This window comes from Penicillium hispanicum, assembly GCF_028827665.1.
Source record: "Penicillium hispanicum strain IBT 35686 chromosome Unknown utg000004l_segment0_segment0, whole genome shotgun sequence".
In the NCBI taxonomy this organism is placed as follows: domain Eukaryota; kingdom Fungi; phylum Ascomycota; class Eurotiomycetes; order Eurotiales; family Aspergillaceae; genus Penicillium; species Penicillium hispanicum.
In genome coordinates this window covers 939925-967810 of record NW_026623196.1, presented here as the reverse complement: position 1 = coordinate 967810, position 27886 = coordinate 939925, and the positions used below count along the sequence as shown (strand labels likewise).

Genomic DNA, 27886 nt, shown 5'->3' with positions numbered 1-27886 from the left:
CGTCGGTGAATGCTTGAGTGGAGGGCCATACTTGGGCCTCGATGTCGCTTGTTAAGCCCGATGAGCCATGGATCTCCGGGGCTGATGAGATGATCTTCCAAGGAATATTCCTACTGTGTTCAAGTGCAGGCAGACTATGTCTGGCGTATCTGATGTGCGATAGATTGGCCAAAACTTTCTATTATTGAAGGTTTTATGTTGTGGCGTGTCCGTTCAACAGACTGTGATGGCAGGAACTTGGTTCTGTGGTTATTATCTCGCTGCTAGGAAGTCCATTTGGTCTTAGGCACTTTCTCGTATTTTGGGGCCTTTCTTTGGCTGACGATATTCACCTGTTCTGCCTGTAGTTGGCGTGTCGATATGCGTTCTAATGTTAAGTCTTGGTAAACCCAGATTGTTGATCCTACTCCTTTCATTTCGGGTTTATAATGGAGGGTAATCGTATGTTGAATCCTGGTACAGATGCCTAGCAAGGGCTATTCCTACCTACTATGAATGATCGACTAATCGCGATCGATGATCAAGGCAGACATGTAAAAATCTGGGGTCTTTGGAATCTACCAACAGTTACCGAGACATCTGGTCACCTAGTCTAAGAACTCTTGCCACTTGACCATCCTATCCTTCAAATCCAAAACATCCCCTTCGGTCACCATGATTCCCTGGCCACGGTGATGAAACATCTTGCCACCCCGAGGATTTATCCAGCTCCTGACAGCTCTTAGCACCCACATCGAGTACTTATCCACCATCGTCGTGTCTTCCACAACACATTCAATGTTGGCAATGACGTGAGGACCACCAACCAACGGGGCCTGAACCCGACTTGCCGGAAGTGCCTCCAGACCAAAGCGCTCCCATTTATTGACCTCGCTATCCGACGAAGAACAGTTGCCGATATCGACTACTTGCTCCGCTATCTCCACGGACGGTACGGCGAGGACGCATTCGCGTTGCTCGCGAAGCGTGTCGAACGACGCATCCCACGGACCGAGCGTGATCCCGATCAGACAGGGCGCACTATGCTGCATCATCATGTGGAACCCGATGGTCATCACATTGTGTGTGGATTGAGCTAGCGACCCCGTCGAGACGAGCAGGACGGGCCCGGGCTCAATGAGACGATAGGCAAGGGATGTTGGATAGGAGTCAAACGAGCCCGAGATAGCGGGGTTCTGGGCGTCAGATTTGCGTGTCTTGGAGGCCTGACGCCTCTGATCCACGTCTCGCGCGGCTTTGCGTTTGGAAGCCATACGGTATTCAGGTTGCGTCGCGGTGATACCGCTATTTGCCGAGGCGATTGGACTTTCGAGGCGGAAATGCTTGGGGAAAACTGGGGAAACAGAATAGGACCGCCAGCGCTGCGAATATCTCGAGATCCTTTATCCAGGCGAGGTCGGGATAGCCGGATGCTCAGTTACAGAGCGTTGCAAGAGCCCGATCGCCGAAGATTTTCGGACCCCGCAGACGCACGTATCGCAGTCAACATTTCTTACTTTGACACTCTCGAATTTGTCAGTCATAGTGGACAAAGGAGGTATTGAGATCGGGGCTATTCTACACAAATAATCATGCAATGTTCTTGGCACATTCATCCAAGATATCCCGAACAGCCTCGAAGAGCTCTGGGGCAGAACCACCTGGCGAATACTCGCACTAGAGATCGGTCAGCCAATACATGCAACCTTGGAAGGCGTTCACTGGGTCATGTTGTTCTAGTATAGAGCGTGGCGACACTATCAGCTCACTTACCTCGCAGCTTCAGTGTATGAGTTTGCACCTCTATGGTGTATAGAGCATGCAATATTGCCAGAGTGCAGGACCAAATTCGGCTGAACCTGAAACCTCTCCACGATTCTCACCGGATAATTGTGAATCTTTAACCAGCGGGCCATCACGCTTGTGAAGAATTGTTCGAGTGGGATTGTGGTGGTGACGGTCGCGGGCAACTTCGGATCGCTATGGCCAAAGAAATGCGTGCAAATACATTCGCCTCCTCAGCACTGCCCAACTGGTATGGACCATATTTTCTTGTTTCCAAAAAGCCTTCATTCTGGCTTGGGACCGTGCCATCAGGGGATCGTGGTACCGTCCAAGAATGAAACGAGGGATGAGATAACCATCTCCTCATCGATTGCTTGATTTCTTGATACGGCATCCAACAGTTGTTCTTGTCGTGATCGGGAGATCTGCAATATTCCAAGACTAAGTGCTGCATGCTGGGTGGCTGGCGAATCCTCGCGTCTCCAGGGCGCTGTCCTGCGATCTCTCCGCAACGAATCCAGATAGGCCTGAAATGGCGGAAGAACGAATCTAACCATTGCCGGGTAGAATATCATGTAGGAATACATGTAGGTACACGATCTAGATCATATTATATAGGAGGTATAGCTATATAATATTATTAAAAAGGTATGGGAATCGATTAGTAGAGATTCGCTACATCAGCTAGTAAAACGTATACCTACTAGCTCGCCTACTAGAAATTATCAATAGATATAGGAGGTCAATTTGCGGGTAAACTGGTGATTCGAAGATATATTAGGAGGGGAATCAAGGAGAGGTCTATGTTGCTATTCCGCCCATTTTTGATATACATCTACAGAGTCGCTTGTGGGAAATATACTAGGCTGCTTATTACCTGAGGCCTCTAGACTATATTATTTATACATGGTAGTTATTGTCTTCCAGTCCAGAGTACACATTTTGGTGTCTAATTAGTACTCCTTAAAGAGTTCGTCTATTGAAGTAAAAGAGTTGTAACCTACGATCCGAACCACCCCACCGAAACTACTTCACGAAAGCCCCCTCCGTCAGCTGTTCAGCCAGGTATAGGATATTCAGGTGCAATATAGTGGTGCTCAGGGCATTCAGGTGAATAGCCTGAAGACTAGGGCAGCAAGGGGAGTTTTCCGGACAAATGACAAAAACGGGCGAGCAAAAACATATGATAGGGAGGATTCGTGGACAGGAAGCCCTGTTCAATACCCTATGATCGTATATACTATTTTTATTATGGAAAGGGAATATAACAGCCTATTTGGTATGTTGTTTCCTAGACTATACTTGTTAGGACCGGCGCTGCGAGGCGGTCCGATAAGATGATAAAAGGATTAGAGAAACCAGTGACTCTATTCTGAGTGTAAACTAATCGCTGGAGTGCTATCTCTGGATACGCAGGGGTGTAAATCCCCGCACGGTACGGCGGCCCATATAGAGATCATGAGTGCGGTCCCCGCGAGGGTCGGGGTCAACACAAGATCTACCTTTTTTCAGAATATGGGGGCGGGGCGTGCATAGACGCCTCGGATCGTCTTGGCTGGTCCCCGATTGATTGCTGCTGATTCTGATGGCAAGGAGGTTTCATGTATTCACTCCCACCATTAGCTTGAGGCTCAAATGGAGAGCGCGACTGAGGGTGGGGGCCGTTGTATGGCGGGTAGGCGGGATTATAGTGTGGTTGTTGATAAGGGTTGCCATAGGGTTGCTGGTAGGGGTTGCCAAAGGGCTGTTGGTAAGGATTCCCGTAGGGCTGTTGGTAGCTCTCTTGTGGAGGTGTGTTGTTTTGGTTGCTATTGTCGCGTCTGCAACGAAGCAAGTCAGTTTCTGGTGCAACTAGAATACGGATTCAAGAATTTACCTCTTGGAAATCTGGTACCCAGCAGCGCCAAGAAGTCCAAGTCGGAGGAGACCCATGATCGAAGTTGGTAGTAAAAGGTGAAGATGCTCTGAAAGATAGTGGAACCGGATGAGAGTTGGGATGAAAGAAGGATTTTACTGTAGGGGGGGAGGGGCATGGCGGAATATTTATAAGAGAAACGCCGCGGCTAGTGAGTCAGTTACGCAGGGCCAACGGGCTAACGAGGCTATGCTAGTACTTTACGATTTTTTTTCTTTTTGCGTTATTGTCACTATCATTGAATAAATGTTAAGCAAAAACCCCATGGGAATTCCACAGGGCTATGGCCAGTTCCAACTTGCCGTTCCACGTAATGCAGTCGAATGCTCAACTCTTTACCTGAAAAGGAAGTATCAATTCCTAATTCGGGCAAAAAAATGACCATGATCGTCGTTAGAACTAGAAAGCCCCAATGATGGCAGCGTGTCGAGTTTGGGGCAGAGCCACGATAGGCCCGTGTGGCACCGCAAGGGAGATCGACAGCCACGTTCTCCACAGCCGCATCTTGGCACTATCATTCACCAAATACGGTAAAGCGGCCTTCAACTTACTTCGCTATCGGGCTTAGCGCGGTGGGGTATCGTCGTTCTCGCGCTGTCTTCCCAATCGGGCAGAGCCTCAGCCTCTATTGTTCCCTCGTAAACTCGGCACCCCAGATATATAGAACGCCAAAGGCCACGGGTAGAAGGGGGATTAGCTTTTATCTTCTCAATCACGAAGTGCAGAATCTACCAGGGACGTCTTTGGTGTGCCAGTTTGAGCCAACCTCAACTCCTGTGCTTCATCACCGTAAATCCTAGGACCTCATTGAACACCACCTTACAAGATGAGCGAAAACGGCCAAGTCGGTAAGGGCTACTTGGATCTGTTTATGTGGTTACGGCATTGACCCTTCCAGTCCAGAACAGTCTCTACATTTATGCGCCTAGCAAGGTAGCTCCCATCATCTTCACAGCTTTATTTGCGATCTCAGCCATTGGCCATGTCTGGCAATGCTGGTGAGTGATACTCGAGCTCAATCCACTTTGGACTTGAATTTCTGAACCTCGTCGCTAGTCACTACAAGTCCTGGAAAATGTCTGGCCTCCAACCTTTCGTTGCGGTGATCTTCACCGCCGGTTATGCTCTACGAGAGGTCGGAGCTTTCAGATATACATATGATGGCAGCCAGGAGCAAAATCTCATCATATACATCATGAATCAGGTCTTAGTCTACATTGGCCCGTGAGTCATATCTATCCACATCAACGTACTCGGATGCCAACTGCCTACAGTCCGCTTCTCGAGCTTTGCAACTACCACATCCTGGGCCGAATGTTTTCATACATTCCATGGCTTTCCCCCTTCCCTCCTGGAAATGTTCTTATGCTGTTCGGTGGCCTGATGGGTCTTGTTGAGGCCTTCAATGGAATCGGAGTAGCTTTCACTAGCAACCCCACCGGAAACAAGCAAGAAGCAGGAAAGGGCCTGGTGCTCGCGTCCCTTTCGATTCAACTCTGCGTCATCACCTCGTTCTTCGTGATGTCAACTATCTTTCTCGTGCGATGCTTCAAGGCCAATATTCGCAACAAGGCCATTCCGAGTCTACCATACACGCTGTACGTGAGCATGGTTTTGATCTTGATCCGCAGCATCTACCGTGTTGTGCAACACGCAGGCAACACAACCATGAACCTTCACAGCCAGCAGGAACTCGAGTCTTTGAGCCCCATCATGCGATATGAGTGGTACTTCCTTGTTTTCGAGGGAGCCACCATGCTCCTCAACTCTCTTCTGTGGAACGTGTTCAACGCTGGCCGATTCCTGCCCCAGGACGAAAAGGTCTTCCTGGATGAGGATGGAAAGACCGAGATGTATATCCCTTCGGATCCAAATGATGAAGTCTCTCCAGCGCAGCTCCTGCGTCTGGTCATGCAGCTCCTCACCTTCGGCCTCTGGGGGCTGGTCTTTCCCAAAAAGGAGACCAACAAAGAGGAATACCAGACCAGCGAGCGCGAGCTGAATCCCTCCAGCAGTGTCTGATTTCCTTATAATGGTTTGCTGTACCCCGGCGTGTTTGATGCAGCGTTCCCTCTCTCTCCCATGGTTTGTGTTTTTCTTTTGTGGGCCTAGATTATATAGAGGAGTTACGGGTTTGATTATGCAGATTACCTTTTAACGAGTTACCACTATATAGATATTATACTCCCAGGAGAGAATAGTGTCTCCTCCAATACCTTTGCTAGCACAGGCTTTGCTGACCTTCCAATTAACATCAGACTATCAATTTATTCCCACGGGTCTGTTTTGTATCAGTTATCATGACAGTTTAGGGGTATTGACTCCCGAATCCTACAATGGAGTATTAGTATAACACAAGTCACCAACACGGATTGAGCGTGGCCCAAAGTGCTCGGGTCATGAAGAGTACCTATGTAAGATGATCGACAGTGTGGACTTGGAAGCAGCCACTGGGAACTTGGATAAACCGACTTCATGATTTATCTATATTTCCATTCTCAAGGTTCGAAATCAACTGCATCAAAGGTTTGTGGACGATGCGATATCTTCCCACTCAGCACATATCTTCGAGTTGGCCTCGGCATTGCCTCTCATCGCCTTCACTGCATCTGCTCCAAGGGGAAGACGGGCTGGAAGGACTTTCCCAGCACATCTCCCCTCGCCTCTGACAGCCTCCACAATCACATCCGCCGCCTTACGGGGATCTCCAGGCTGACTCTGGTCTGCCGCATTCACATGCGCCTGAACTTGTTTGTTCATCTCCGCATACTCCGGCACCGGCCTCGGCGCTCGGAATTGAACATTACCAGGCGTCATGACATTGGTGCGGAAGTAGCCCGCGGTGAGCATGCAGGTCCGGAGACCAAATGGTTCGACTTCATGCTGGAGACAAGACACGAGGTTTTCGAGTAGACCCTTGGCGGAAGTGTATGGGCCGGCGCCCGGCGCCCCATAGTACACACCGAGCGTTGACATGAAAAGAAGGGTCCCACTACGTCGACTGCGCATGTAGGGGAGAAAGGCCCTGGTCAAGTTTAGAGGACCGATCGCATTATTGCGCAGGGCGGCGGTCAGGAGCGCTTCACTGCATGTCGTGTCAGACCGTACTGTGGACTCGCCATGTTGAATTTTCTTGCTCACTCGGTTTCTTCAAAGATACTTGCTTCGATGTACCCGGCGTTATTGACCAGGACATCAACCTGTCCATATATCGACCAGGCTTCTTTCACCTTGTCGTGGATCATTTCCTCGGGTGCGGTTACATCCAGCTCCATTAGAGCTGCGCCAGCATCTTTCAGAGGAGCCAGGCGCTCCAGACCACTCTTGTCTCGCGCGCGAGCCGTCGCAATGACACGATCTCCCTGAAGACGTGAGATTAGCTTGGTGGAAGGTAGAAGATACCGGCGATTTGGGAGAATGGATACCGCAGCAAGGATTGCATGGACTAGACTCTCCCCCATGCCCGAAGAACAGCCTGTCACAAGCCATGTGAGTTGTCCAGCCATATTTTTGCTGCTCAACCACGAGATCTGACTTTTGATAGTCCACAATGGTGGTGGGGGACTTTGTTGTGTCTGAGAGGCGTCGGGTGTTGATGTCACAGACACCCCGCTTCTTAGGCGTCCGACATTGCGCTTGGATCGTAGCATGAACAACTTGACTTCTATACAATATTATACATAGGAAATTCTTTACTGTCTAGGCTATAAAGTCCGGGTCCCCATTCCCAAATGACACTATTTGCATTAACTACAACATAGGCTGCTATGAAAACGTTTGAGTGCCGGTTTACCTTGCGAGGCTAAAATGGGAAGAATGCCTTGAACCCCCGTACTGGTGGCTGACAGGCCTTTGGATAGCGATTTGAAATTTAAAACTCCCTAATCCCGATCCCTGTTCTGAGTCATTTCTCTGAAGGGTACAACTTCCCTGAATTGCACTTAACACCCTGACGTTGAGTAATTATAAACTAGGGGACTATATTGTGCTACATTAATAGGGCCTTCTCCTAATGTCCTCCCTCTCTCGCTCGATGGCAGTATCCTTTGCTTCTTTTTGCTGCTTGGGCGAATCTTCTGGTCCTATTTTTGTTAGATCCCAATTTTCGAAAGGGTAAATAGTTATTTGAAGGGTGTGCGACCTGTCCGTTCGTCTCGCTGAAGACTTGCAATATCAGGTTAAAAGCTACGGCTCTTTTCAGTTTGTCAAAGCATGGTGTTCAGCAAGGGACCAGCCGTTACTATGCGTGATCGGCACCATCAACTAGTTGAGCGTATCGAAATCTGTCCTTCAGGCCGTCCGCCGACGGCGTCAACAAGCCAAGGCACTCAACTACTGGACACATACATCTAATGGAGGTATGGTCAATACTTAGGTAGGTTTTACGACTCTTACAAACTACTGCGTCGATGCTCCCATGAAGAGACATTATGTTACTAGAAATGAGATGTCTGTTCCTGCAAATGGTTTGAAAGGTCGCAGGAGTAGGGTATCTATACTTATGAGCTTGCCACGTTCATTCTCAGGGGCCTTACAGCCATTCCGTCGAACAGGGGGGGTATCTATCAAGGCTTCTGTGCTCGAGGCCTATACCATCATAGTGTATATATTCTGGAGTAAGACAGATCCTAGGTTTTACAATCCGGTGAACATCTTTATTCTACGGCGGTTACCTTCCTGAGATAGACCGCCACAGAATTGGTTATTGGTAAATTTGACGAACTTTAAGCATTTGAATCCAGTTGACTATCAGCATTACGTAGCGACTGGTGGAGGTATGAAGATCTACTCGCCCAGACAAGCGATATCATGGTCCGTGCGCCAGCTCGCTCTATCACTTGGATCGAAGGTTACCTTCTTACCATCTCCAACTACCATCCAATCGCTCATTAATGGGCACCAGAACGCCCAGGAGGCTTGCCAAATTGATTCCATCTTGCCGTCGCGCCGCCAGCTACTCAAGCTACAACATACCATCTATGACGGACTCCAGACGCAATGCGTCAAAGCACCAGCATCGACACCCTCGCCCAGGGAAGCGACCGGCTCTGACGCACTTCCTATGTCTACCACTCGTGAATTCTGCTTCTATTCCTCAGCTAGAATCATCCATCGCCGATTTCAAAGCCACCTATCCACCAGTCCCTGTCGCAGACTTGCCACCAGACGGATATCGATCGGCGCACGACCATGCTTCACGCCCACTGCTTCCCGAGGGCGCTGTGCGCCCACTCGGGACTCTGCATCTCACTTTGGGAGTCATGAATCTTCCCACTAAGGAGCGACTGGATCAAGCGCTGGCATTCTTCCAATCACTCGATCTAGCTGGGCTGCTGCGCGAGGCGGAGCGAGTGGCGACTGAAAGACGGGAAAAGTCGACTCGCCGCCGACCTGTGTCTGCAGCGAGCGTCGCCAAACCGAGCTCTCGCGAGTCCAGTTCCACGGAGTCTCCGGAACCTTTTACCATCTCGTTAGAGTCGTTGCATGCCCTCCCACGAGCCAAGTCTGCCACTGTGCTACATGCTTCGCCCGTCGACCCCACCGGACGCCTGTATCCATTTTGTCTGATGCTGCGGGACGTATTCCTCGAAGCTGGCTTTATGCAGGCCGAGTCAAAGACTCGACCACCTGGAAATGGTCATCATACACAAAATGACCAACACACCAAAACGGGAGAAATCCAGTCTGCCTCCAGCCATCGAACAGATGTAGAACCCCCGCAGGATGCTTCGGTCTCGCAGGATTTCCTGCATGATTACGAGGCCCTGCTCAACAGTAACTCCTCAAACCAAACCACGCAGCCAGCAAACTCGGCATCGGAAGATATCGTCTCCCCGAAAGACCCATACGCCGCTGCGCTCTCCCGCAGACCAAAACCACGCCCATTACTTCTACACGCCACCCTGGTGAACACGATATACGTCGGTGTACGGCAAAAGTCCCATATGAAAGACAAGAAACCAGTGAGACGCATCGAATTCGATGCCCGGGGTATTCTGGCACGGTATCGGGACTACTATGTCGACGAGACGCGAACGACGCCTCGCGCAGAGACAACACAACCCTCGCAGCCGTCGACAATAGAAGCTCAGTCTGGAGATGCTTTATCGCTGTCTTCGTCTGCTGAGGGTGGTGGTGATGAGGAGTTCAAGGATCGACTGGCGCCATATCCGCCTCGGTACCCCTTCGTCTGGGCGAAGGAGATACCGCTCCACTCGCTCTGTATTTGTGAGATGGGTTCGAAGAAGCTTCCCGTTGATGATGGAAATGAGGACCAGGATCTAAACGGAAGACTGGGTGAGGAATATACCGTCATCGCGCAGCGCAGCTTGGATCTTTCGTCTAGGCCGTCGTCTTCATCAACACAGGAAGGAAGCGTGGATGGAGGTGTGAAGCTTGGGTAATAGATCCTGTGGACTACCTAGGTAATTGTAGGGTTCAATGTTCTGTATATAATTGACAGAATCTAACAGATTGGAAACAAGGTTCATTTCTATTATTCGTGGCATTGATTGTTGAATCGTCGACAAGAAACAAAGCTCTCCACATGGTCATTACCTCCCAAGCCAGCTTGAGATTTCCAAGCACCACAGCTTGCACACAATCATGTTCAATGAAGGGCTCTTCAGCTTGAGGCTCTGGCACTTGCACTAGAATTCATAAAGGTATTGAAGGTTGACTAGGCTGTCGTAGCCTATGCAGCATGCAGCATCGCCAATTCTCGACCTGTCAAGCCCCGATTTCTGGAGTGACTGCAGATGAGCGTGAAGAAGACCTCGTCCATTGGGACCATGCATGAACTCACGACCATTGTGCGATGGTGGTGCTGCCTCTTCATTTATTATCCATTCATGGACAGCCAATTTCTAATGCTGCGACGACCCGTGGGCGCTAAATCAAGAAAAGGTCGAGGAAGATCACCTCAGCCGGCTCATAATAGTCTCCATACCACGTTCAACCGACAATTCAGCAGCCTTGGCCTTGATAGAGCTGATCATACTGCGCTCAAAGTCATCGCGAGTGCGCAGCACGGCTTCCACCCATGACAGCTGCAGATCCCAGTATTCCATCTTGAACGACTCGTAGACGTTGACAAGGGTTTGGCCCTTTTCAGCCTCGAGCAGACGAACCAGCCAGTCTACTAGACGCCACTTCTGCTTGATTGTGCCCTCGAACGAATATTCGTATTTCTGGAAGAAGGCAAACACGGTGAGGACGTCGTCCTTGAATTTGTCTGTGAAGGGGTCGGCGTTGCGGCGGAACTTGACGCCCTTGTTGCGTACGGACGAGAGGTATCGTACCAGCAACTCGTCCGAGAATTCTTCGACCAGGATGTCGACGAGGGAGGGGTGTAGCACTGGCGTGTAGTCGGCCATGTAATCTTCGAAGGTGGAGGTGATACGTTTGATGGCGTATTCCCCATACCACTTGGCCGTGAACAGGTCGGGAATGACAGTGCTCAGATCCACCGTGAAGACGAGAGACACAAACTGTGCCAGGCAGTGTGTGCTCAGGTCGACATAGCCATCGCGCAGCACATCCAGCTCAGCGGCTGCTCGTGTTGCCATGTACTTGGGCGTGACCAGGGGTTCGAAGTCGAGCTTGAACCTAGTCAAGTAGCCCATTTGACCTGTATCTTCGTTGTCGTCAATGCAGGCAATCTGGTCATTGGCGACGCCGACCAGCCAGTCTTGCAGTAGCTGGACTCCTTCTGATTGATCACCACCGGGTGTCTTGTGCTTGGCGCACTCCTCGTCGATCAGCGTCTGCCATGCGCCTGAACGGCTTTTCAGGGCTCGGAACATTGCATCAATGACACCCTCGACCACATCGGCTCGTTCAGACGCGCCAGCAGCATCAACTTGTTCATGAAGCATGCGCCACATGTCGGCCAGGGTCTTTGTGCGGAAATATCCCTCTGCGTTGGTACTCAGGGCATCTGGTTGCCGCTCCACAAGTCCTCGCTTGTCCGTATCGAAGATACGGTCCATCCATTCCTCCACTGCGTTGATAATAACACTCTGCCATTGACGAATCAGCTCTGGCTCACGATCGTCGAGAATATTCGGCTGGAGGTCTGCTGCATTCCATCCCAGTTTCTTCATCTTTTTGTAGTACTTATCGCTCCAATGGATGATCTTCAGCAAATTATCGGCTGGCACATCGGGATCGTCGATCATGCCCACGAGAAAATCGTGCATCATGCGATGGTAAATATCAGTGTAGGTCTTGTATATCTTCCATTTCTTAGGAACCAGAGATTGCATGCCCTGCTTGACCGTGAAGAGATCGTTGAAGTACCACCTGAAGCTCTTCTCCAGGAGGTCTGGGTCTCCAAGGAATTCTTCCTTGGTGTTCTCAAACTGATTTTGTGCATAGAACTCAATGGCCTGCAGGAATTTTTCTTTGTATCCGCGAACCGTCTTGGGCCCAATGTGCATAGACTTGAACCGGCTCGCGAGGTCCTTGTGGTCCTTCTGGGCTTCCTGCAAGGCCCGCACAGTGTCGTCGTTCTTCTCTTCATTTAATACCACCACCGCTAGTCGAACGACCATGCTCCTGTTGTCCTCCTGGACGAGCGGAATCAAGTTCATGCAGGCTGTACCAAGGTGGTCATCAAACCAGTCAATCACAGAATCCAGCCCCTGGAAGTACTCGGTCAGAGTCTGCTCACTGCTCGGGTCCTGGGCCTTGCGAATCTGATCCATGGCTTCGTCGCGGAAGTCACGCAGCCGGGAGATCTGCATGTGAGCCCGGAGAAGGTTCGGTTGGTTCTCCAGATCGTCATCGTCGTCCCGAAGCAGGTCTTCCACCTCTTGCAGATCCGCACTGAAGTTTTCCAGTCCCTTCTTCATCATCAATGTTGCCTCAAAGTGGCGCTGGATCCGCGCTAATTGGTCGATCTGGGCAAAGTCCTCCACGCTGTGCTGCGACTCGGCGCACAACTTGTCGATCCCTTGCAATTCATCCTTTGTATTTGACACTTGCCGCTGTCCTTCAGTGAGAAATCCAATACTTCGCTGAACGGCCTCGAGCTGGTCGCGGAGACCTTCGCGGAGTCGTGAATCGACCGCCGATTTCTTGCGGAGGTACTCGGCTTTGAGACTGTTGATTTTGTCTAGATCCTCCGGGTGGCGCAGGAGATCTTCCAACCGGGGCATCGCAACCGTTCCATCGGGGTTTGCGGGCTGTGCCATATTGATGGGAGTCTATCGGCGCGGAAGTGGTAATTGTTGTCGTGGTCAATGATCGGAAGCAGCCCAGTCGGGCTTGACTCGGATAGGTGGTACCGAGTCAACGGTGCAGGACATCAAAACAGAACCTTGAAGTTGATGTTATATCATGCACCCAGCAGCGACATCCAGTGACCGATTACACCCTGGCCCGAGACTGCATAGCCGTGAGCTGTGTTGTCGTCGAGGGGTCCCACCGGAGATCCAGAGCTGCGGAGCTGCGATTCCCCGGAGCGGCAGAACTCGCACGTGACCCACCGCCCAGGATTTTGCGCCATACCGCAATGCACCGGCGATGCTCGCGAGACAAGCCTCGACCCGCGAGATTCAAGTCCTTCTCTCGCAGTGTGCACCTGCAGCGGAGTCATCATCCCAAACCTTCTATTTCCTCCTGAGCATTTGAGCTCCCCGACTGTCTACGGCCGAAACAAACCCAGTCCCGGACACTCCACCAATCCAATCCTCCCACGACCACTCCAGTTCAACACCTACGTCTCCCAGCGCGCCCCAAAGCAAAACCACTCGGGACATCATCTAAAATGAGCTACTTCCGCGTAACCCTCCTCCGCTCCGCAATTGGTCTGCCGCGCCGCTCAACAGATGTCCTCAAGGCGCTCGGCCTGAAGAAGCGCATGGCCACAGTCTTCCACCCAGTCTGCCCCTCGATTGCCGGCCAGATCATGAAAGTCAAAGAGCTCGTCTCCGTGCAAGAAGTCGACCGCCGGCTCACAAAACAGGAGGTGCATTTGGAGCGCAAGCCGGATCCCGGGTATTATCTCGAGAAGAGCGCCGTTGACGAGCAGAAGGAGATGCGCGGGCAATGAAGTTGGGCTGCTTTGCTTTTGTTAGGGTGGCTATAGATTGGGAAGGTCAATAAGGGGACGCTGATGGAGAAGGAGGCTGCTGCGTGATTCTGCCGGCTTCCGATTCATGTGATGCATTGTTTAATGCTTGATGGTCCCCAGGTCAAGGTGCATTGTGGCCGATGGGATTTGGTTTTGTATTGTTCTCTTTTTCCTCTTGCATGGAGCGGGCTTATTTTCATGTCATGTACTCTATTTTTCTGTATCCACTGATCTCTACTTCCCGGTGGCTTTCTGTCGCTGATTACTGTACTATACGGGGCATCAATTCAAAAGTATCCGTAAACTGAGAAGCAATATGTGCATTTCGAATTGAATAATGATAGGTGTGCCGGCATTTCGTCTCCACTATGCGCAGCTACGATTGAGATGGGCACACGCAAGCAACGATAGACCGCAAACGCCTCAGTACTCAAGAAAGTCGAGGCCATCGCCCTACAACTTCAAGGCGCGACCGGAGACACTGGATAAAGGATCCGCTGATGATTTACACTGAACAAGGAATGATGCCACCCACGCCCTTAGGCTTTGTAAAGGGTGTCGAGGAAGCCTTCGGCCAGGCGGTTGACGATGCTCTTATCCGGGATACTGCCGGCGACGCCATACAGCGCAGAAGTGTCGCCGCGTTTTAGGATGTATGCCTTGCCTTGCTTGCGGCGCTCCTCGGCCTTCTCTAGCTCTTTCTCGATAACCTCGACCACGTCGGTGATCAGCTGGTCCACTGCCTTCGCGGTGGGAATAGTGAAAGCGCAGTGCAGAGCCGCGGGCGATTGCAGGGCATTCAGGTGCCAGCCCTTACCGGACAGGTCATCGGCAACGTCATAGGTGTCAATAGCTCCGTTCTTACTGCGGAAAGCAACCACGCTGACCATCGGCTTGCCCACGACCTCCATGTGAAGGGAGATCACAGGGTGCGTGCGAACGGCGACCTCAAATTTCTTAGCCGCATTAACAATCTCAGTGCAGCTGTTAATGTAGCCAGACTCGCCGACGCTCATCAAACTGGCCCAGCATCCAGCAATCAAAGCACCAGGTCGCGACCCCGCGACGGATGGCGAGGCGTAGACACCACCCGACCAGTCAGGGTAGATAAAGTACTGGTTGCTGCGGTATGACTTGTTGCGGTAGAGTAGGACAGAGTTACCCTTGGGTGCGAATCCGTACTTGTGGGTGTCGACACTGATGCTGGTGACACCTGGCTGGCGGAAGTCAAAGCCACCTTCTGCTTCGTATGGCGAGGGGAAACCAGCCTTCTTAAGCAGCGCAATGACAAAAGATCCCAAGCAGCAGTCGACGTGGAGGGGAATTTTATACTTTGTAGCCAGACGGGACAAAGCCGGAATGTCGTCGACAATGCCATGAGGGAAATTAGGCGCAGAGCCGACAAGGAGCACGGTGTTAGGGTTGATCAGACGGCGCGCGGCATTAGTATCGACCTTGAATTCGGGCTCAGGGCAAGGGACACGGTGCAGCTTGATCTTGAAGTAGTTGCAAGCCTTGATGAATGCTGCGTGGGCCGTGTCCGGGATGATCCTGTGAAGTATCAGTAAGTGCACGACAACATGGTGTTGCATAAGCCAAACTCACATTTCCGGCTCAGTCACGCCTCGCTCCAGGAATGCCTTCTGGCGGGCGGCCAAGCAAGCCATGAGAATCGATTCCGTACCGCCGCTGGTGGTGACACCGGCGCCATCGGTAGGAGCATTGAATAGAGACAGAACCTACGGCAACCATTAGCCTTGTTTCCTCTAAAGTGTCTCACAGGGACCGGAATGGGACGTTCATACCATGGCGACGACCTCAGCCTCCATTTTCCGAACTCCGGGGAAAACATCGGGGTGGATCGGGTTCGCGACACCGAATTGACCAAACGCTTCGGCCTGGAGCTTCAAGAGATCCTCGCCACCATGATACACAGCACCGCTGACCCGACCATCTTCCCACCGGGTGTGTTCCAAACCAGCGAGTCTCCCGAGCTCTGCGCGAATCTGATCCGGCGACCAGCCCTCCTTCGGAAGTTCCAGGTACCGAGTTACGCCTGGGCCACTCTGCACAAGCTTTGACTCGAGGTTGTCGATGGCAGTGGAGACCTGTTTATCGACTTGGCCGCGAACACCGGGGGTGCGAAGGAAGATTGAGTAACAGAACAGGCGGATCGCGATGTAGACGTTGCGGATGCTACCGAACAGGCCATAGCCACGGAGGGAGTAGAACGTCTTGCGCGTATAGCGCAGGATGAAGAGTATAAATACAACGTTGCGAACTCTGTAGGGATATGACAGTGGTCAGTCACTATGGAGTTGTGGTTCGGCAATCTTCTTTGCCCCGGCGGGGAAGGATTCATGTCATCATCATGGGCACGGTACGTACAGGTCCAGGTTCAGGGTAGACAAATGCGCGCTGGACGCCCTGCTGTATCCCAGCAGCTTGTTCTGCAAGGCGACGGGGAGCGCCAAGGAACTCATTATGCCCCAGTGAAGATTAAGAATGACGATACAGAAGAGAGACGCTCGCGGAGAAGGCGCGCGGAGTGGACGTTGAGTCAAGTCCGCGGGCGCCGACGGACCCAGCCAGTCAGCCCAACCGAGGCACCCACATGAATTCTAGACTCTTCGCGCTGCAGAAATTCAGTTTCGCCGCGCTGCATCTACGCCATTCTAGGTGGCATTTCTGCAGACCGAATACGCACAAATGATTGGTTTGGTTTCTTCAAGTCATAAAAATGAAAATGATGTTTTTGCCTTTCTTTGAATCCACTTATTAGATTCGACAGCCCAACGGCTTCGGCGCTTATATACACAAGGTGGAGAAGACTCTCTCCTTAACACCACTCCAGTCGCTCTTTCTCTTGGTGTCCAGAATAAAAGAGAATGAAAAACAGAAAACTTTTGCAAAACCAGAAAATGAACAAAGGAAAAAGTCCCAAACACATAAATCACATCAAATCATCAGAGATTCCACGGCATCTTGACTTGCGAGCGGACGCGCTGCGAAGATCATGGACGCGAGAACATTCTGGCGAACGATAAACACGCTATTGAACACAGTGCACTGTTATTGCTTATGCGGCAACGCTGTTGGCCTGGGCTTCAGCAGCCAGCTCCTTCTCCTTGGCGGCGAACTGAGCCTGCTCCTCGGCGGTCAGGTCCAAGAGAGGCTTGTTCTCACCCGACTTGAGATTCCGGTAGTAGGCACGGATGATGCTGTCGGCGTCATCAACGGCAATGGGGCGAATGTCAGCCAGAGCCTTGATCTTGGCAGTACACTCCTTGTAATGAGCATCGGTCATCTCGAGCTTCAGCTGCTGAGCCCGTGACTTGATGGCGTTCCAGCCGGTCAGACGAGAGGCAAAGTGAACGTAGCGAGTCATGCCGAAGTCGGCGGGGTTGATGATCTCGTAGGTGCTGGGGTTGTTGAGGATGGCCTTGGCGTGGATACCGGCCTTGTGGGTGAAGGCACAGAAACCGGTGATGTAGTTGTTGAAGGGGATGTTCACCTCGACAGCCTCGGCAACGAGGTCCTCAATGTCCTTGATCTTCTCCAAGCGGTACTTGCTCTTGACGTACTCGGGGTCCGCGACCATCATGCGGGCCATCAGACCACCGAGAGGGGTGATACCGTTGCGCTCACCGATGCCCAGAACGGAGGTATCGATGTGAGTGGCACCAGCCTCCAGGGCACAATAGGCATTGGCAATGGCGCAGCCAGTGTCGTTGTGGAAGTGAGTCTCGATATCGCAACCGACAACGCCACGGAGCACGCGGACCAGCTCGTAGACCTGGCGGGGAGAGGCGCAACCGACAGTGTCGGCAATACCAACGCGGTTGACACCAACCTTGTCGACGGCCGAGTAGATAGATAGAAGGTCGACCAAGTCGGAGCGGAAAGAGTCCTCGCTGGAGAAACGGATCTCAATTCCCTTGGACTTGACGAATTCGATGACTTCAATGGCGGCATTCTTAATGTAGGTCATGTCCTTGCCGTGAGAGTGCTCCCGGAGGTAGGAGGAGGTGCCGATGACGACGTCACTGGAAAACAGTCAGAAATCTATGCAAACGACCTCGACAGGGTTGCATGACTTACACTCCGTCCACACCAGTCTCGACGGCAACACGGGCATCATCCATGTGGCAGCGAATGTGAGTAAGGACCTATGTATGGTCAGACACTGTCAATTCCAAGAGGAGATCGGGCTTTTTTTTGCTTTCGCCGGCGGCGAGCACAGGACATACCTTGGCCTTCAGACCAAGCTTGCAGATGGCCTCGCAGTCAGCGCGGGACTGCTCAGAAGCGCAGGGGCTGGTAAGCTCAATCTAGATTATCCATGGTGGTCAGTAGGGTGCCCGAGGTGTTGATCTGCCCAAGTCTTGATCGATGACTCACGTAGTCCACACCAAACTCATCCAGAGCCTTGGCAATCTCGATCTTCTTCTCGGTATCAAAAAAGGCATTGGCAAACTGCTCACCCTCGCGCAGGGTGCTCTCAATAATCTGGAAGCGGGAGACGTTGCTCAGGAAATCGGTGACGCCAACGTTGTGGCCGTAGGGGTTGCGGGAGGCGGAGGGGTGAGGGTTCTGGCGGGTCTCAATGCCCGTGAAGCCGGGGTGGTCACCGTCTGGCGATGTGACGAATGTGATTAGCAGTGGCTCGAGCAGCGGAAGCAGATCAAATAGTGGAATACATACTAGCACCATTGGCGCCGTTGGTCTGCCCATTGGGCTCAGGGTCGGCTCCGGGACACATTGTGGGAGGAGATGGCGGGGTGGGAGAGGAGGAGGGGCAGCAGTAGAGGATCAAGGCACAAAGACAAGCACGAGGCAGAAGAAGTGACTATCACGACGTCTGGGAGAGAATATTTATGTGCTCAAGAGGGGGAAGTAAGAGTCATCCAGTGGAGTGGGCGGTGTGCTCGTTCTGCGTAGTAATCGGCCTTCGCTCGTGCGGCAAAAAGCGAAAAATTTCGCGCTTTGGAGGTGGAGTTGTGGCCGCATTCGCTCATAGGATGCCCGCCCGAATGACGGCGTCGACGTGAATGGGAATTCCCCTCACCACCCCATGGCTGCTGCAATTGGTGATCCGATGAAGATCGGAACGACTTAATGCAATTCTACAATATCTATGGACGCCCTTCTGCATGCCCCAGTTATGTGCAGCAGATGTTGGGATGCATTTTTTTTTTACCTGCCGCTCTGCATAGTCCGGAGACCCCGACATCGGCCTGGAGTGACTCAAAGCATTCTTGGGTTAGTGCGGGTTTAGTAAGAATGTCCGAACTAGACTCTGCCCTTGACTGGATCTTGTTTTTCTTTATTTCTCTATTCCTCTCTAACTATTGCTTGTTCTTCTAAGACGGTTCTAGTTTACTTGTTAAGTTAGTTAACTTCGGCAGCCAACAAGTGTCGTCATAGCCGGCCACACTACGCTAGACGTGACCTGCGATTCCATCCAAGGCATATCTCTCAAATCCCACTGATGCCTCTTCGATACTCATGATATGAAAAGATAGTCTCTGCCATTTACAACAAGCTATATTAGCGCGACTGTCTGGAAACCTGAGGCAGCCGCTATCACTAACTCACTTGGATCTAGTTAAGTTGCGCCACTACAGCTTGGTTGAAAATTTGTGGGACTATTTTGATTGCCGGACTCTGTTTTACAATGAGAGGGGCTTTTACATGCATCTACCTTGGTTGTGCCTGCAAGAGACGGAATCTCAATTCCTATCGCGCATTTCTTATTCTCAGAGCAAGTAGTTGAAGCGACATATGAAGCAGCATGGTCAATCACAGCTTGGAGACGGAAAGGACCAGAGGATTCAACGGAAAACAGAACGACAACGGGTGACAGCCGATCGTATTGACATATTGATTTGAAATCAGGGAGCAAGTAACCCAGTTGAGATCAAGTCTGGGGTAGATTCGCTACTCGTTGCAGGTTTCAGCGCCGATCAATATGATTGTGGCTCGGGTTCAACAAGCTGCCTAGATCGATGCACACACATCGATACATGCGGCACGGTGGCTGGCTATCAAAAAACCACATGGTTTCCTTGCCATTCTGGAATATCTCGGCAGGGATCTGTTTATATGTGACTTAGTATGGATGTACCAATGCAGAGATCGATGGACTCACCTCGTGGCTCGGAAACATGATGTTGACTTTGCCCTCGGTGCATTCCAGCATCCCCGTGGATTCATTCCCAGACAAACGACGGATGCCGACAGAATCCCCCAGTCCGTGAAGATTGACAGCGTCAAAGAACGCGTCAACAAAAGATGCATGCTCTTCTAGTCTTGGGGGCTCGGGCTTAGAATAAGGCACAAATCCGAACTCATAAGGGTGGATTCGGCCCTCCTTGCAGAACCATGAAATTGGAATGATCTTCCCGCCATATTTCGCAAAGCAACCATCGTATCTCCACGGGGCTGTGATCATATCCTTCTCCACCAGGATAGTTCCCTCTTCCAGATCAAAATGGCGATGGACCAGCGCGACTCCGAAAAGATTCTCCACCCTGTGTTGCAGAATCAGAGCCTTCAGCTTGGTCTCCACGAAAGATGGGCCATCCTTCTCTTGAAAGTGCTGGTTAGCATCATGAAGAGAAGAGATGCTGTGGAAAGCAGCCGGGTCATAGGTTTCGGTGAGATTGGACATGGTTTCGTTGCTGAGATGGGACGATTGGGAAAGGATGGTTAAGACGTGAGATGGGGAGGAGATGAATTTGTGAAATCTGCTCTGTTTATGGTCGCTGTGGTTCTGTCTTCACAAGCCATTCCAAGTGAGGGCTCTTCACTTTGTGGTGACCAAGTACAAGCAACGCGATGACACATTTGTACTGTATTCTAATGACCATATCGGTTTGGTAAATCTCTCGGTCATGTTCATATCAAATATAGAGGTAGAGTAAATCATGTACAGGTTCACGGTATGATAGGCGGTTGAAGCCAGAGAGCTGGAGCTCCAGCGGATCCCCGCGTGCCAATTGGCCCGGGCGCTCTGGCCAAGTGTCGTTCTCCCCCGGCCTTCTCTTCCTGCTTCCTATCCCTCGGGTGCCGTTTCTACTTGTGCCATCAATCTAGAGGTGAGTCGCCCTGTCGTCCTGCTCAATAGACCCAACTCACACATCCCAGCCATGCGTTTCACGTCGCTTGTCGCTTTCCTCCCTGCCCTGGCCCTGGCGCAGGAGCAGGTACCCCTCGCCGAACGCGTGCAGGGCTGGTTCAACAAGGCCAAGGCCTATGTGCCCACGGCTGTCCCGGCTGACCCCATGGTCAAGATGGCGGAGAAAGTCACCGAGAAGCGCGTCACCCCGGTGACCATGGACAACTGGCAGTCAATCCTGACCCCCGGCGATGAACCCCAGGATTGGTATATCTTCATCACCGGTGGCAACAAGACCTGCTTCGGTCGCTGCGACCATGCCACCAAGGCCTTCAAGGTAATCTATGCCCATCTGCCCATTGCATGCAAAGCTCCGTGTCTCACCGTCTCCATCTGCCCTCTAGGAATCCGTCCTCCTCTTCTCCGCCGACCCGAGCTCCCCCAACCTTGGCCTGTTGGACTGCGAGGAGGAGCGTGTCCTGTGCTCTGCCTGGTCCTCCGGCGCACCCTCTGTCTACTACTACCAGGTCCCGAAGGCGCAGCCCGCCGAGGAGGAGCGCCTGCCTACCCCCCTCCACGTCGTCTATATGAACTCCACCACCGTCACACCCGAGGAGCTGTACCAAGTCCACTCCAAGAAGAACTTTGAGCACTTCCCCGCCTACGAGGGTGCCCTGCACCCCATTGACGGATGGGTCGCCAAGTACAACCTAATTATTCCCCTCGGCTACGCCATTTACGCCATCGGCGCCGTCCCTAGCTGGATGTTCATGATCGGCATCAGTTTCTTCAGCCGCACTTTCATGTAAGTGGGCCCCATCTCCACTGAACCTGGAGTATGCCATTCTGACCATATTTACTAGGGGTCGTCGGATGGGTAACGTGGGACAAGCTCCCCAGGCCCGCCCGCCCGCCGCCGGAAGCGCGAACTAAACGCGCGGTCTAGCGGGATCTTATCCTTCTTCTAGGTTGTACATAGTGAGCTAGATCCGGTTGTGCTGGGTCCAATGCACTTGGGTTGGCTCGTTCTTGATTTTTCTTATTTGGAGACCACGGGGGCCATCAGCCCCTGGTTATGGGTCGATGATCTCTCTAGTTCCCTAGGTAATTTAATCAACTTGGCGAAGCGATGGGAGGCATTTAGTTCAATCCAAGTTTCCGTCTCTTCACTATCTGCTTATAGTCCCTTTCGAAGACTTGCTTGGGCTGTCTGAGTTGAGAGGCTTTTCTCGATGTTGGATAGTTACTCGACGGCATCCTGTGTCTGAAGTAAGCGATAGCGTATAGATATCGATCGAGTGCTATGCAAGATGAAACAGAAGAAACGAGAGTCCACGTCGAAGCCTAAGAACAAGGCAGAAATCGAGGAGACTGGATGCACTGGAAAGTAGAATGGGGGATGCCGAAACCTTAACCTCCAGGCAACCGTCAGCATTAGATAGATTTGAATCACTTCGTCATTAAAAACTGCGGATTATACAGTACAGACGACTCCACCGGGTTCCAGCTCATTAGGCCTAGGAATGGATCCATGGATGATTCCTTGGCTGGTTAGGTAAGCCATTTTCAGATCTCTCCTATCCGATCCGGTTTAATCCCTGTCACTCTGCAGCATAGCATCGCACACCTTCTTTCCTCCACCACCGTTCCCTACACCAGAATAGGCCAATCATACCATCAGCAGTCTTCTTTATAATCCCCCAGTATACCTATCTCTATCAATCAGTATTAATAACGTGTAGATGATATCTTAATCAGACTTACTAAAGGAATAACCAGCTCGGTAGGACTCGAAAATTCCGAGGCCTAATAAGCTGTAGCAGCTCATTAGGAGACCGTAATTATAATGCTGCAGAATCCGAGGTCTTGGCGGACCCGCTCCAAGGCCTAATGAGCTGAATGCCCCGAATCGACTTTAAAAAGTTGGGGCCAGCCTTGTTTGGGCCTCAATATTGAACGAAAGCCTTGCTGACCTGTTTAAGATTCCATGGGGCGGATGTACATATGAAATTTACACCTGGGCATACGTAGCACGTCACTAATAAGTCCGGTTTGAAGACTTCGGCGTTGAGTGCAGCTATGACACCTACAGGAGAATGTGGGTCTGACACAGTAACTATATAAGAAAACCTTACCTTAAGTGATAGATAAAAAAGGGATAAAAAAGGTCTGTAAAACAAAAACAAATACCAAAAGCGAAGGATATAATGGGTTTAGCGCTACCTAAATGGGAATGTAGTGTGGATTACTATAGAGGCGCTCTTTTTATGTACTGTGTCAGACCCACTTTCTACTGTAGAGATCATCCGAGTCCTTTCGGGGTTTTTGTGGCCCTTTTTGCTAGGGCCAAATCCCTTTATCAATTGACTAGTCCCCTGTTCAAAGTCTCATGTCTGCTCGGCTTTCACTCCGTGCGGGAAACCCAGGGCAGACAAAGTCTTACGCTTCATAAATCGGAAAGCCCATCTCCCACCCATTACCGGCCCAAGATGAACGTGCTTGCGTTGTTCGGCTTGATTCTTTCTCTTTGGATTTCTCTTTCCCATGCCTTTCCTCTACAGGGTGCGACGAGCCAGCTCCAGCCCCGGGATGATTCCTGGTGGTGGGAGTTAGTGAAAAAGGGCGAAGACTGGGACCGTGCTATGACAACAGATGAAGCCCAAGCTGGCCAGTTTCTGAAGGCAGGAACACTCGTTACGAGTCCGTTCACAGAGTACAGTTCCCTCGCTCGATGGGGATGGGTCCAATCGAAACCGAAAGATAAAACTGTTGACATTCTCGCATCGATCTTCACGGAGCTTGGCATCGACCGATCCAACAATCAACTGATCTCGTGGGAACAAGCGAAAGACGTAACTAATGAAGAGAAGCAACTAGTGCCGGTAAGCCATAAAACGAACACGTTATCCCGTATACAAAACGATGGAACTGAGTTGGTGATAGGCCAGTACGGCAGAATACATCAACTACTTCAATACGGTCGATGCCGCGATCATCGCCGATATGAACATCAGTCCGCAGGAGATAGCAGGCGACTGCGGCGAGCTATTGCCAGACCTCCAAAAATGGTCCGATGTCGTGTTTCTGCAATGGCAGGGACTTTACCAAACTGCGAACAAGCCTCTCGAGGCCCCGAAATACGTGATCCAGAAGGGCGTGGCAAACTCTGCCACCAAACAAGCCGCCCGGAAGGCACTTGGAAAAGGCGCCGATTTCGACGATTGGTCAGAGATCAAAGATGGCAAGACCTTCCGTCAAGGGGAAGACGAATATTGGGCACTTCTGGCCTCACCCCTCGGTCGTGGCTCTGCTTGGTTCCTTACGCAACATAAACCTCAGTTTGGATTAATGACCGTCTCTGAAATCACCCTGTGGGGCGGCCAAGGAAAATCGGAATGGACATTGAACATGGTATCGACCATCGAGTCCGTGTGAGGGAAGACCTGTCAAAACCCAGAGAAGATTAGGAACCAGAAATCGGTATGGGTTATAGAGCATGGGAAAAGATAATTCTGGCGCTAGGAAACCTCAACTACGAGAAGGCGGTGATGGGTCAGGTCACCCACAACATCATTACTCAAACCGCTCAAGTTGTGAGAGCCTGGATGGTATTCTCCTATCCGTGTTCCGGCTTGATGCTCCTGGCCCAATGATCTTCAGTCAAGATACTGGACCATCGGAACCAGAGATCCTGTGCCTCCGAGCGGTCGAGTATGACATAATTGCTGCGAAGAGAGGCCATGAAGCCTAGAGAGACCATTCTCTCTTCGTCCCAGAAATCAAATCCCAATTGTTGAAAAGTGTTGTAGTCAAGAGTGCGCATCGGAGAGCGGCCGTAGGTCATCTTCTTCCACAGCCATGTATATCCAGGGACAAATGACATGTATGGATCATCGGGTAAATCCCATTGCTTGGGTGATAATGGGGTTAGCTCAGGACAGCAGCAGAGATATCTGGCAGATAGCTTCGGGGACCAAAGTTCAGATGACCGGAGAATCTGGTGCTGCTGCAACCAAGAAAGGACCGCGTGGAACTGAGTACCGTGAGATGTCCGCAGTCTTGGAAGCGCGGTCGACGCTCTCCCACACCAAAATTGTTCAACATCATCTCGTTCCAGCAGTCTGAGATCAAAATTGCTCGGCTGAATAGACAACATCCCAGCCATCACAGCCCTCTTGAGCTCCCAGAAAAGGAAGCATGGTAGGATTGCACGGATCAATCGCTGTTCTTCCAACCAGGAAGGCGGCCCGATGTCAATCGGAGTGAAACGGACCCCTTGTGGTCGTGGATGGTAGCGTTCGCTCGAGAATTCATCGTCGGGATTTTGGAGTCGCTCTGGCCTCAAGGATAGACAGCGAGATATCCAGTCATGAAAACAGGCATGTGCTATCTGACGGAGCCGGGTAGAAAGACATAGCACACGATTGAGAACAGCTGGAGGCACTGACCGAGGAAGGCTCATATCGCCAAAGCTATTGTTTTCGAGCACAATCCCCTCCGGAGATGTCGTGCCGATAAAATAAACGACTTCCTCGAATGACGACGGCAATGGATTTTGAGAATCCTCGCCCTCGCCCCGCCACCAGAGAAGTGCCAATGTCCGAAAATAGAATTGGACTTTGGGGTTCATCCCCTTGTCTTTGTCTGTGTGCGCCATGATTCTCTCGATGACTGCGGAGAAGATGGCATCGTGCTGGCAAAAATGGGCCACAGCGGGGGAAGCTTGCGCGAGTCGTTGCAGACTGGGAAGATCCGGCAGCCTACAGAGAATATCTTGAAGGACAAACCAGGGGAAACGAGCAAATGGATCCATCGGGCGACGCCACGTAGTTACCGGGGGTAGGCTTAAGAGCTCCGCCCGAAAAAACTCCTGCATACAGGTGAGACCGGCAAAGTTTCAACACTAGGCGAGAATTGACGAGAATTGAGATGAGTCTACACTTGTTCCTGTTGTCCCAGACTAGTTAGTCAGCAGTCACAATGCCCTGATCTCCGCGTCTAATCTAGATTTAACAATTCTCTCCTAGCAAGAGCAGTAGGGAATCGGAGTAATTTTACTATATATTTCAGCTCCGCCTTGTAGGATACTACCATTTCCAGGCGGACATCGCTTGGACTCAGCACTATATTTTAGCATAGATTGTCGAGCTGAGAATCAATACGGGTCTTATCCCCTCCTGATTGAACAATACACTATTGATAGAGCGCAGACGTGATAATAAGTAGCGCGCGCAGTGATCCTAACAGACCCATCAGAGTCCGAAAAGAACACGACGGCTCCAAGGTCGGCTCATTCACAAAATATTGTGTCCTCGTATGTAATAACTAAATATCGTACAATCGCTATGACGTAAAAGTGGCTCATGACTTGAAACTGAAACTAGGCCAGATATAAACCGTCTTCATTGGAATCATTGGGGTTTCAACGCGGTGAACTGTCTCGAGATGATATCGCAGTTTATGCCTGATCGCCCTATGTAATTCACATCTGAGCCTTTGAGCAGTACCTCTGCTTGGATTTATCATCATTGCAAGCGTCCACTGCTTTAAAGCGGCTTCCTCCGGCTTGATGCCTAAGCAAGGTACACCCATGAAGTAATGTTGAGGTTGGCGAAACCATAATCAACGACATCGATGACAACGACTGCCGAAGACTGTCTGCCAATGGTAGAAATATGACGGATCCTTTCGGCAACCCTGCAGCACCTAATTATTTACAACCCTTACGCTATCTAGGCCTCGTGGGAAATCTCAACTTCTGGAATTGACTGGACTTTTTAGTCCATCTTCGGATTCCACAATGACTCTTCTATCTATCCCCTCCTTGAGACTCAGTATGCGTGGTGCTCCGAGCGTTCCTGGGGGACCTCTCAACACTTGGAAGATATCATCTACGCCTTTCTCCACAGGAGCTGCGCGCCTTCAACACCACCGCGGATTCGAAAACGAGTATAGATCAACCTATGAGGTTCCCAAGTTCAAGTCAATGTCGAAAGGGGATCCCCGGTCCAACCAAGTCTTCAACTATTTCATGGCTGGCTCGATGGGTTTATTGATGGGAGTCGGGGCCAAAGCGACCGTACACGGTGAGTCGAGTCGATGCCATCCAATCTTAATCTTGAATGTGAAGGCTCTCTCCCGTTGAGCACCTTGTTGAATCCACTTATCCCACGCCAGACTTCTTGGTCAACATGGCCGTCTCTGGAGACGTCCTCGCGCAAGCCAAGGTGGAGCTTGACCTGAGTTCCATCCCAGAAGGCAAAAATGTACGAGCTTGCACTTCACCCACACGCAATGGTCCCTGGCTAATCTGGCGTCCAACCGGCGTGTAGATCGTGATCAAATGGCGCGGCAAGCCCGTCTTTATCCGCCACCGCACCGAGGACGAGATCAAAGAAGCGCAGGAGATCGACTGGCGAACTCTGCGGGATCCTCAGCCCGACGAGGATCGCGTGCAAAAGCCGGAGTGGTTGGTGATGCTGGGTAGGTTGAACGAGACGCGCTGTGGTGCGACGGACGGCTGATGAAGTCGCATGTAGGAGTGTGTACGCATCTCGGATGCGTCCCTATTGGCGAGGCCGGGGAGTTCGGGGGTTGGTTCTGTCCTTGTCATGGATCGCATTATGATATATCGGGACGTGCAAGGAAAGGGCCGGCGCCAGTGAATCTAGAAATACCGCAGTATCATTTCCCGAACGAAGAGAGTATTGTCATAGGCTGAGTGCGAATGGGTCTGTCATTCGCCCTCGGCATCCACGATTGAGATGCTCCCTTGCTACTCTAATCCTATTTGGTCATGCTCCTGGACTGGTGGGTCCATGTAGTTCACAAGAGCATGCTCATATTCATTGCCTGCTGTGCATCCCAGTCTACGTACAGTCAAGGATGGGATGGGGAGGCGAATGTTCTAGACCAGTGCTATACATTTGACGTTATTTATTGCGAATTCCTGTCTGCGCTTTCTACGTTCGGGCATTCAGATCTATCCCCTTTCATGGCAGAATTACAC

General features: G+C 51.3%; 13 protein-coding genes across 13 annotated transcripts; 6 read left to right on the top strand and 7 right to left on the bottom strand.

Annotated features, from left to right (window-relative positions):
• Window positions 1-587: 587 nt before the first annotated feature.
• On the bottom strand, window positions 588-1253 carry N7459_004113 (flavin reductase family protein; the record flags this gene model as incomplete). The annotated part of the gene is made up of 1 exon (XM_056943297.1): window positions 588-1253. One exon carries the CDS (start codon window positions 1251-1253, stop codon window positions 588-590), a length of 666 nt encoding a protein of 221 aa, XP_056800180.1.
• A 3252-nt stretch (window positions 1254-4505) lies between these two features.
• N7459_004112 (putative RTA1 domain protein) lies at window positions 4506-5701 on the top strand (the record flags this gene model as incomplete). The annotated part of the gene is made up of 4 exons (XM_056943296.1): window positions 4506-4527; window positions 4578-4677; window positions 4736-4903; window positions 4954-5701. The coding sequence occupies 4 exons, from the start codon at window positions 4506-4508 to the stop codon at window positions 5699-5701; spliced, it is 1038 nt and encodes a 345-aa protein (XP_056800179.1).
• Window positions 5702-6199: 498 nt separating this feature from the next.
• Window positions 6200-7185, bottom strand: N7459_004111 (SDR family oxidoreductase; the record flags this gene model as incomplete). The annotated part of the gene is made up of 2 exons (XM_056943295.1): window positions 6200-6764; window positions 6821-7185. The coding sequence occupies 2 exons, from the start codon at window positions 7183-7185 to the stop codon at window positions 6200-6202; spliced, it is 930 nt and encodes a 309-aa protein (XP_056800178.1).
• Window positions 7186-8658: 1473 nt separating this feature from the next.
• N7459_004110 (uncharacterized protein) lies at window positions 8659-10083 on the top strand (the record flags this gene model as incomplete). Its single annotated transcript, XM_056943294.1, has 1 exon — window positions 8659-10083. One exon carries the CDS (start codon window positions 8659-8661, stop codon window positions 10081-10083), a length of 1425 nt encoding a protein of 474 aa, XP_056800177.1.
• A 513-nt stretch (window positions 10084-10596) lies between these two features.
• N7459_004109 (SNARE-binding exocyst subunit SEC6) lies at window positions 10597-12876 on the bottom strand (the record flags this gene model as incomplete). The annotated part of the gene is made up of 1 exon (XM_056943293.1): window positions 10597-12876. The coding sequence occupies one exon, from the start codon at window positions 12874-12876 to the stop codon at window positions 10597-10599; it is 2280 nt and encodes a 759-aa protein (XP_056800176.1).
• A 575-nt stretch (window positions 12877-13451) lies between these two features.
• On the top strand, window positions 13452-13736 carry N7459_004108 (mitochondrial 54S ribosomal protein uL30m; the record flags this gene model as incomplete). Its single annotated transcript, XM_056943292.1, has 1 exon — window positions 13452-13736. The coding sequence occupies one exon, from the start codon at window positions 13452-13454 to the stop codon at window positions 13734-13736; it is 285 nt and encodes a 94-aa protein (XP_056800175.1).
• Window positions 13737-14296: 560 nt separating this feature from the next.
• N7459_004107 (sphinganine-1-phosphate aldolase DPL1) lies at window positions 14297-16240 on the bottom strand (the record flags this gene model as incomplete). Its single annotated transcript, XM_056943291.1, has 4 exons — window positions 14297-15308; window positions 15363-15496; window positions 15563-16040; window positions 16146-16240. 4 exons carry the CDS (start codon window positions 16238-16240, stop codon window positions 14297-14299), a joined length of 1719 nt encoding a protein of 572 aa, XP_056800174.1.
• A 596-nt stretch (window positions 16241-16836) lies between these two features.
• On the bottom strand, window positions 16837-18519 carry hcsA (homocitrate synthase; the record flags this gene model as incomplete). The annotated part of the gene is made up of 5 exons (XM_056943290.1): window positions 16837-17803; window positions 17859-17926; window positions 18008-18088; window positions 18159-18391; window positions 18462-18519. The coding sequence occupies 5 exons, from the start codon at window positions 18517-18519 to the stop codon at window positions 16837-16839; spliced, it is 1407 nt and encodes a 468-aa protein (XP_056800173.1).
• A 1194-nt stretch (window positions 18520-19713) lies between these two features.
• Window positions 19714-20430, bottom strand: N7459_004105 (uncharacterized protein; the record flags this gene model as incomplete). The annotated part of the gene is made up of 2 exons (XM_056943289.1): window positions 19714-19854; window positions 19909-20430. 2 exons carry the CDS (start codon window positions 20428-20430, stop codon window positions 19714-19716), a joined length of 663 nt encoding a protein of 220 aa, XP_056800172.1.
• A 478-nt stretch (window positions 20431-20908) lies between these two features.
• Window positions 20909-21810, top strand: N7459_004104 (uncharacterized protein; the record flags this gene model as incomplete). The annotated part of the gene is made up of 3 exons (XM_056943288.1): window positions 20909-21214; window positions 21282-21682; window positions 21741-21810. The coding sequence occupies 3 exons, from the start codon at window positions 20909-20911 to the stop codon at window positions 21808-21810; spliced, it is 777 nt and encodes a 258-aa protein (XP_056800171.1).
• A 1556-nt stretch (window positions 21811-23366) lies between these two features.
• On the top strand, window positions 23367-24312 carry N7459_004103 (uncharacterized protein; the record flags this gene model as incomplete). Its single annotated transcript, XM_056943287.1, has 2 exons — window positions 23367-23759; window positions 23821-24312. The coding sequence occupies 2 exons, from the start codon at window positions 23367-23369 to the stop codon at window positions 24310-24312; spliced, it is 885 nt and encodes a 294-aa protein (XP_056800170.1).
• Window positions 24313-24493: 181 nt separating this feature from the next.
• N7459_004102 (uncharacterized protein) lies at window positions 24494-25690 on the bottom strand (the record flags this gene model as incomplete). The annotated part of the gene is made up of 1 exon (XM_056943286.1): window positions 24494-25690. One exon carries the CDS (start codon window positions 25688-25690, stop codon window positions 24494-24496), a length of 1197 nt encoding a protein of 398 aa, XP_056800169.1.
• Window positions 25691-26677: 987 nt separating this feature from the next.
• Window positions 26678-27598, top strand: N7459_004101 (cytochrome b-c1 complex subunit Rieske; the record flags this gene model as incomplete). The annotated part of the gene is given in 4 exon segments (XM_056943285.1): window positions 26678-26963; window positions 27055-27143; window positions 27210-27350; window positions 27365-27598. The coding sequence occupies 4 exon segments, from the start codon at window positions 26678-26680 to the stop codon at window positions 27596-27598; spliced, it is 750 nt and encodes a 249-aa protein (XP_056800168.1).
• Between the last annotated feature and the right edge of the window lie 288 nt (window positions 27599-27886).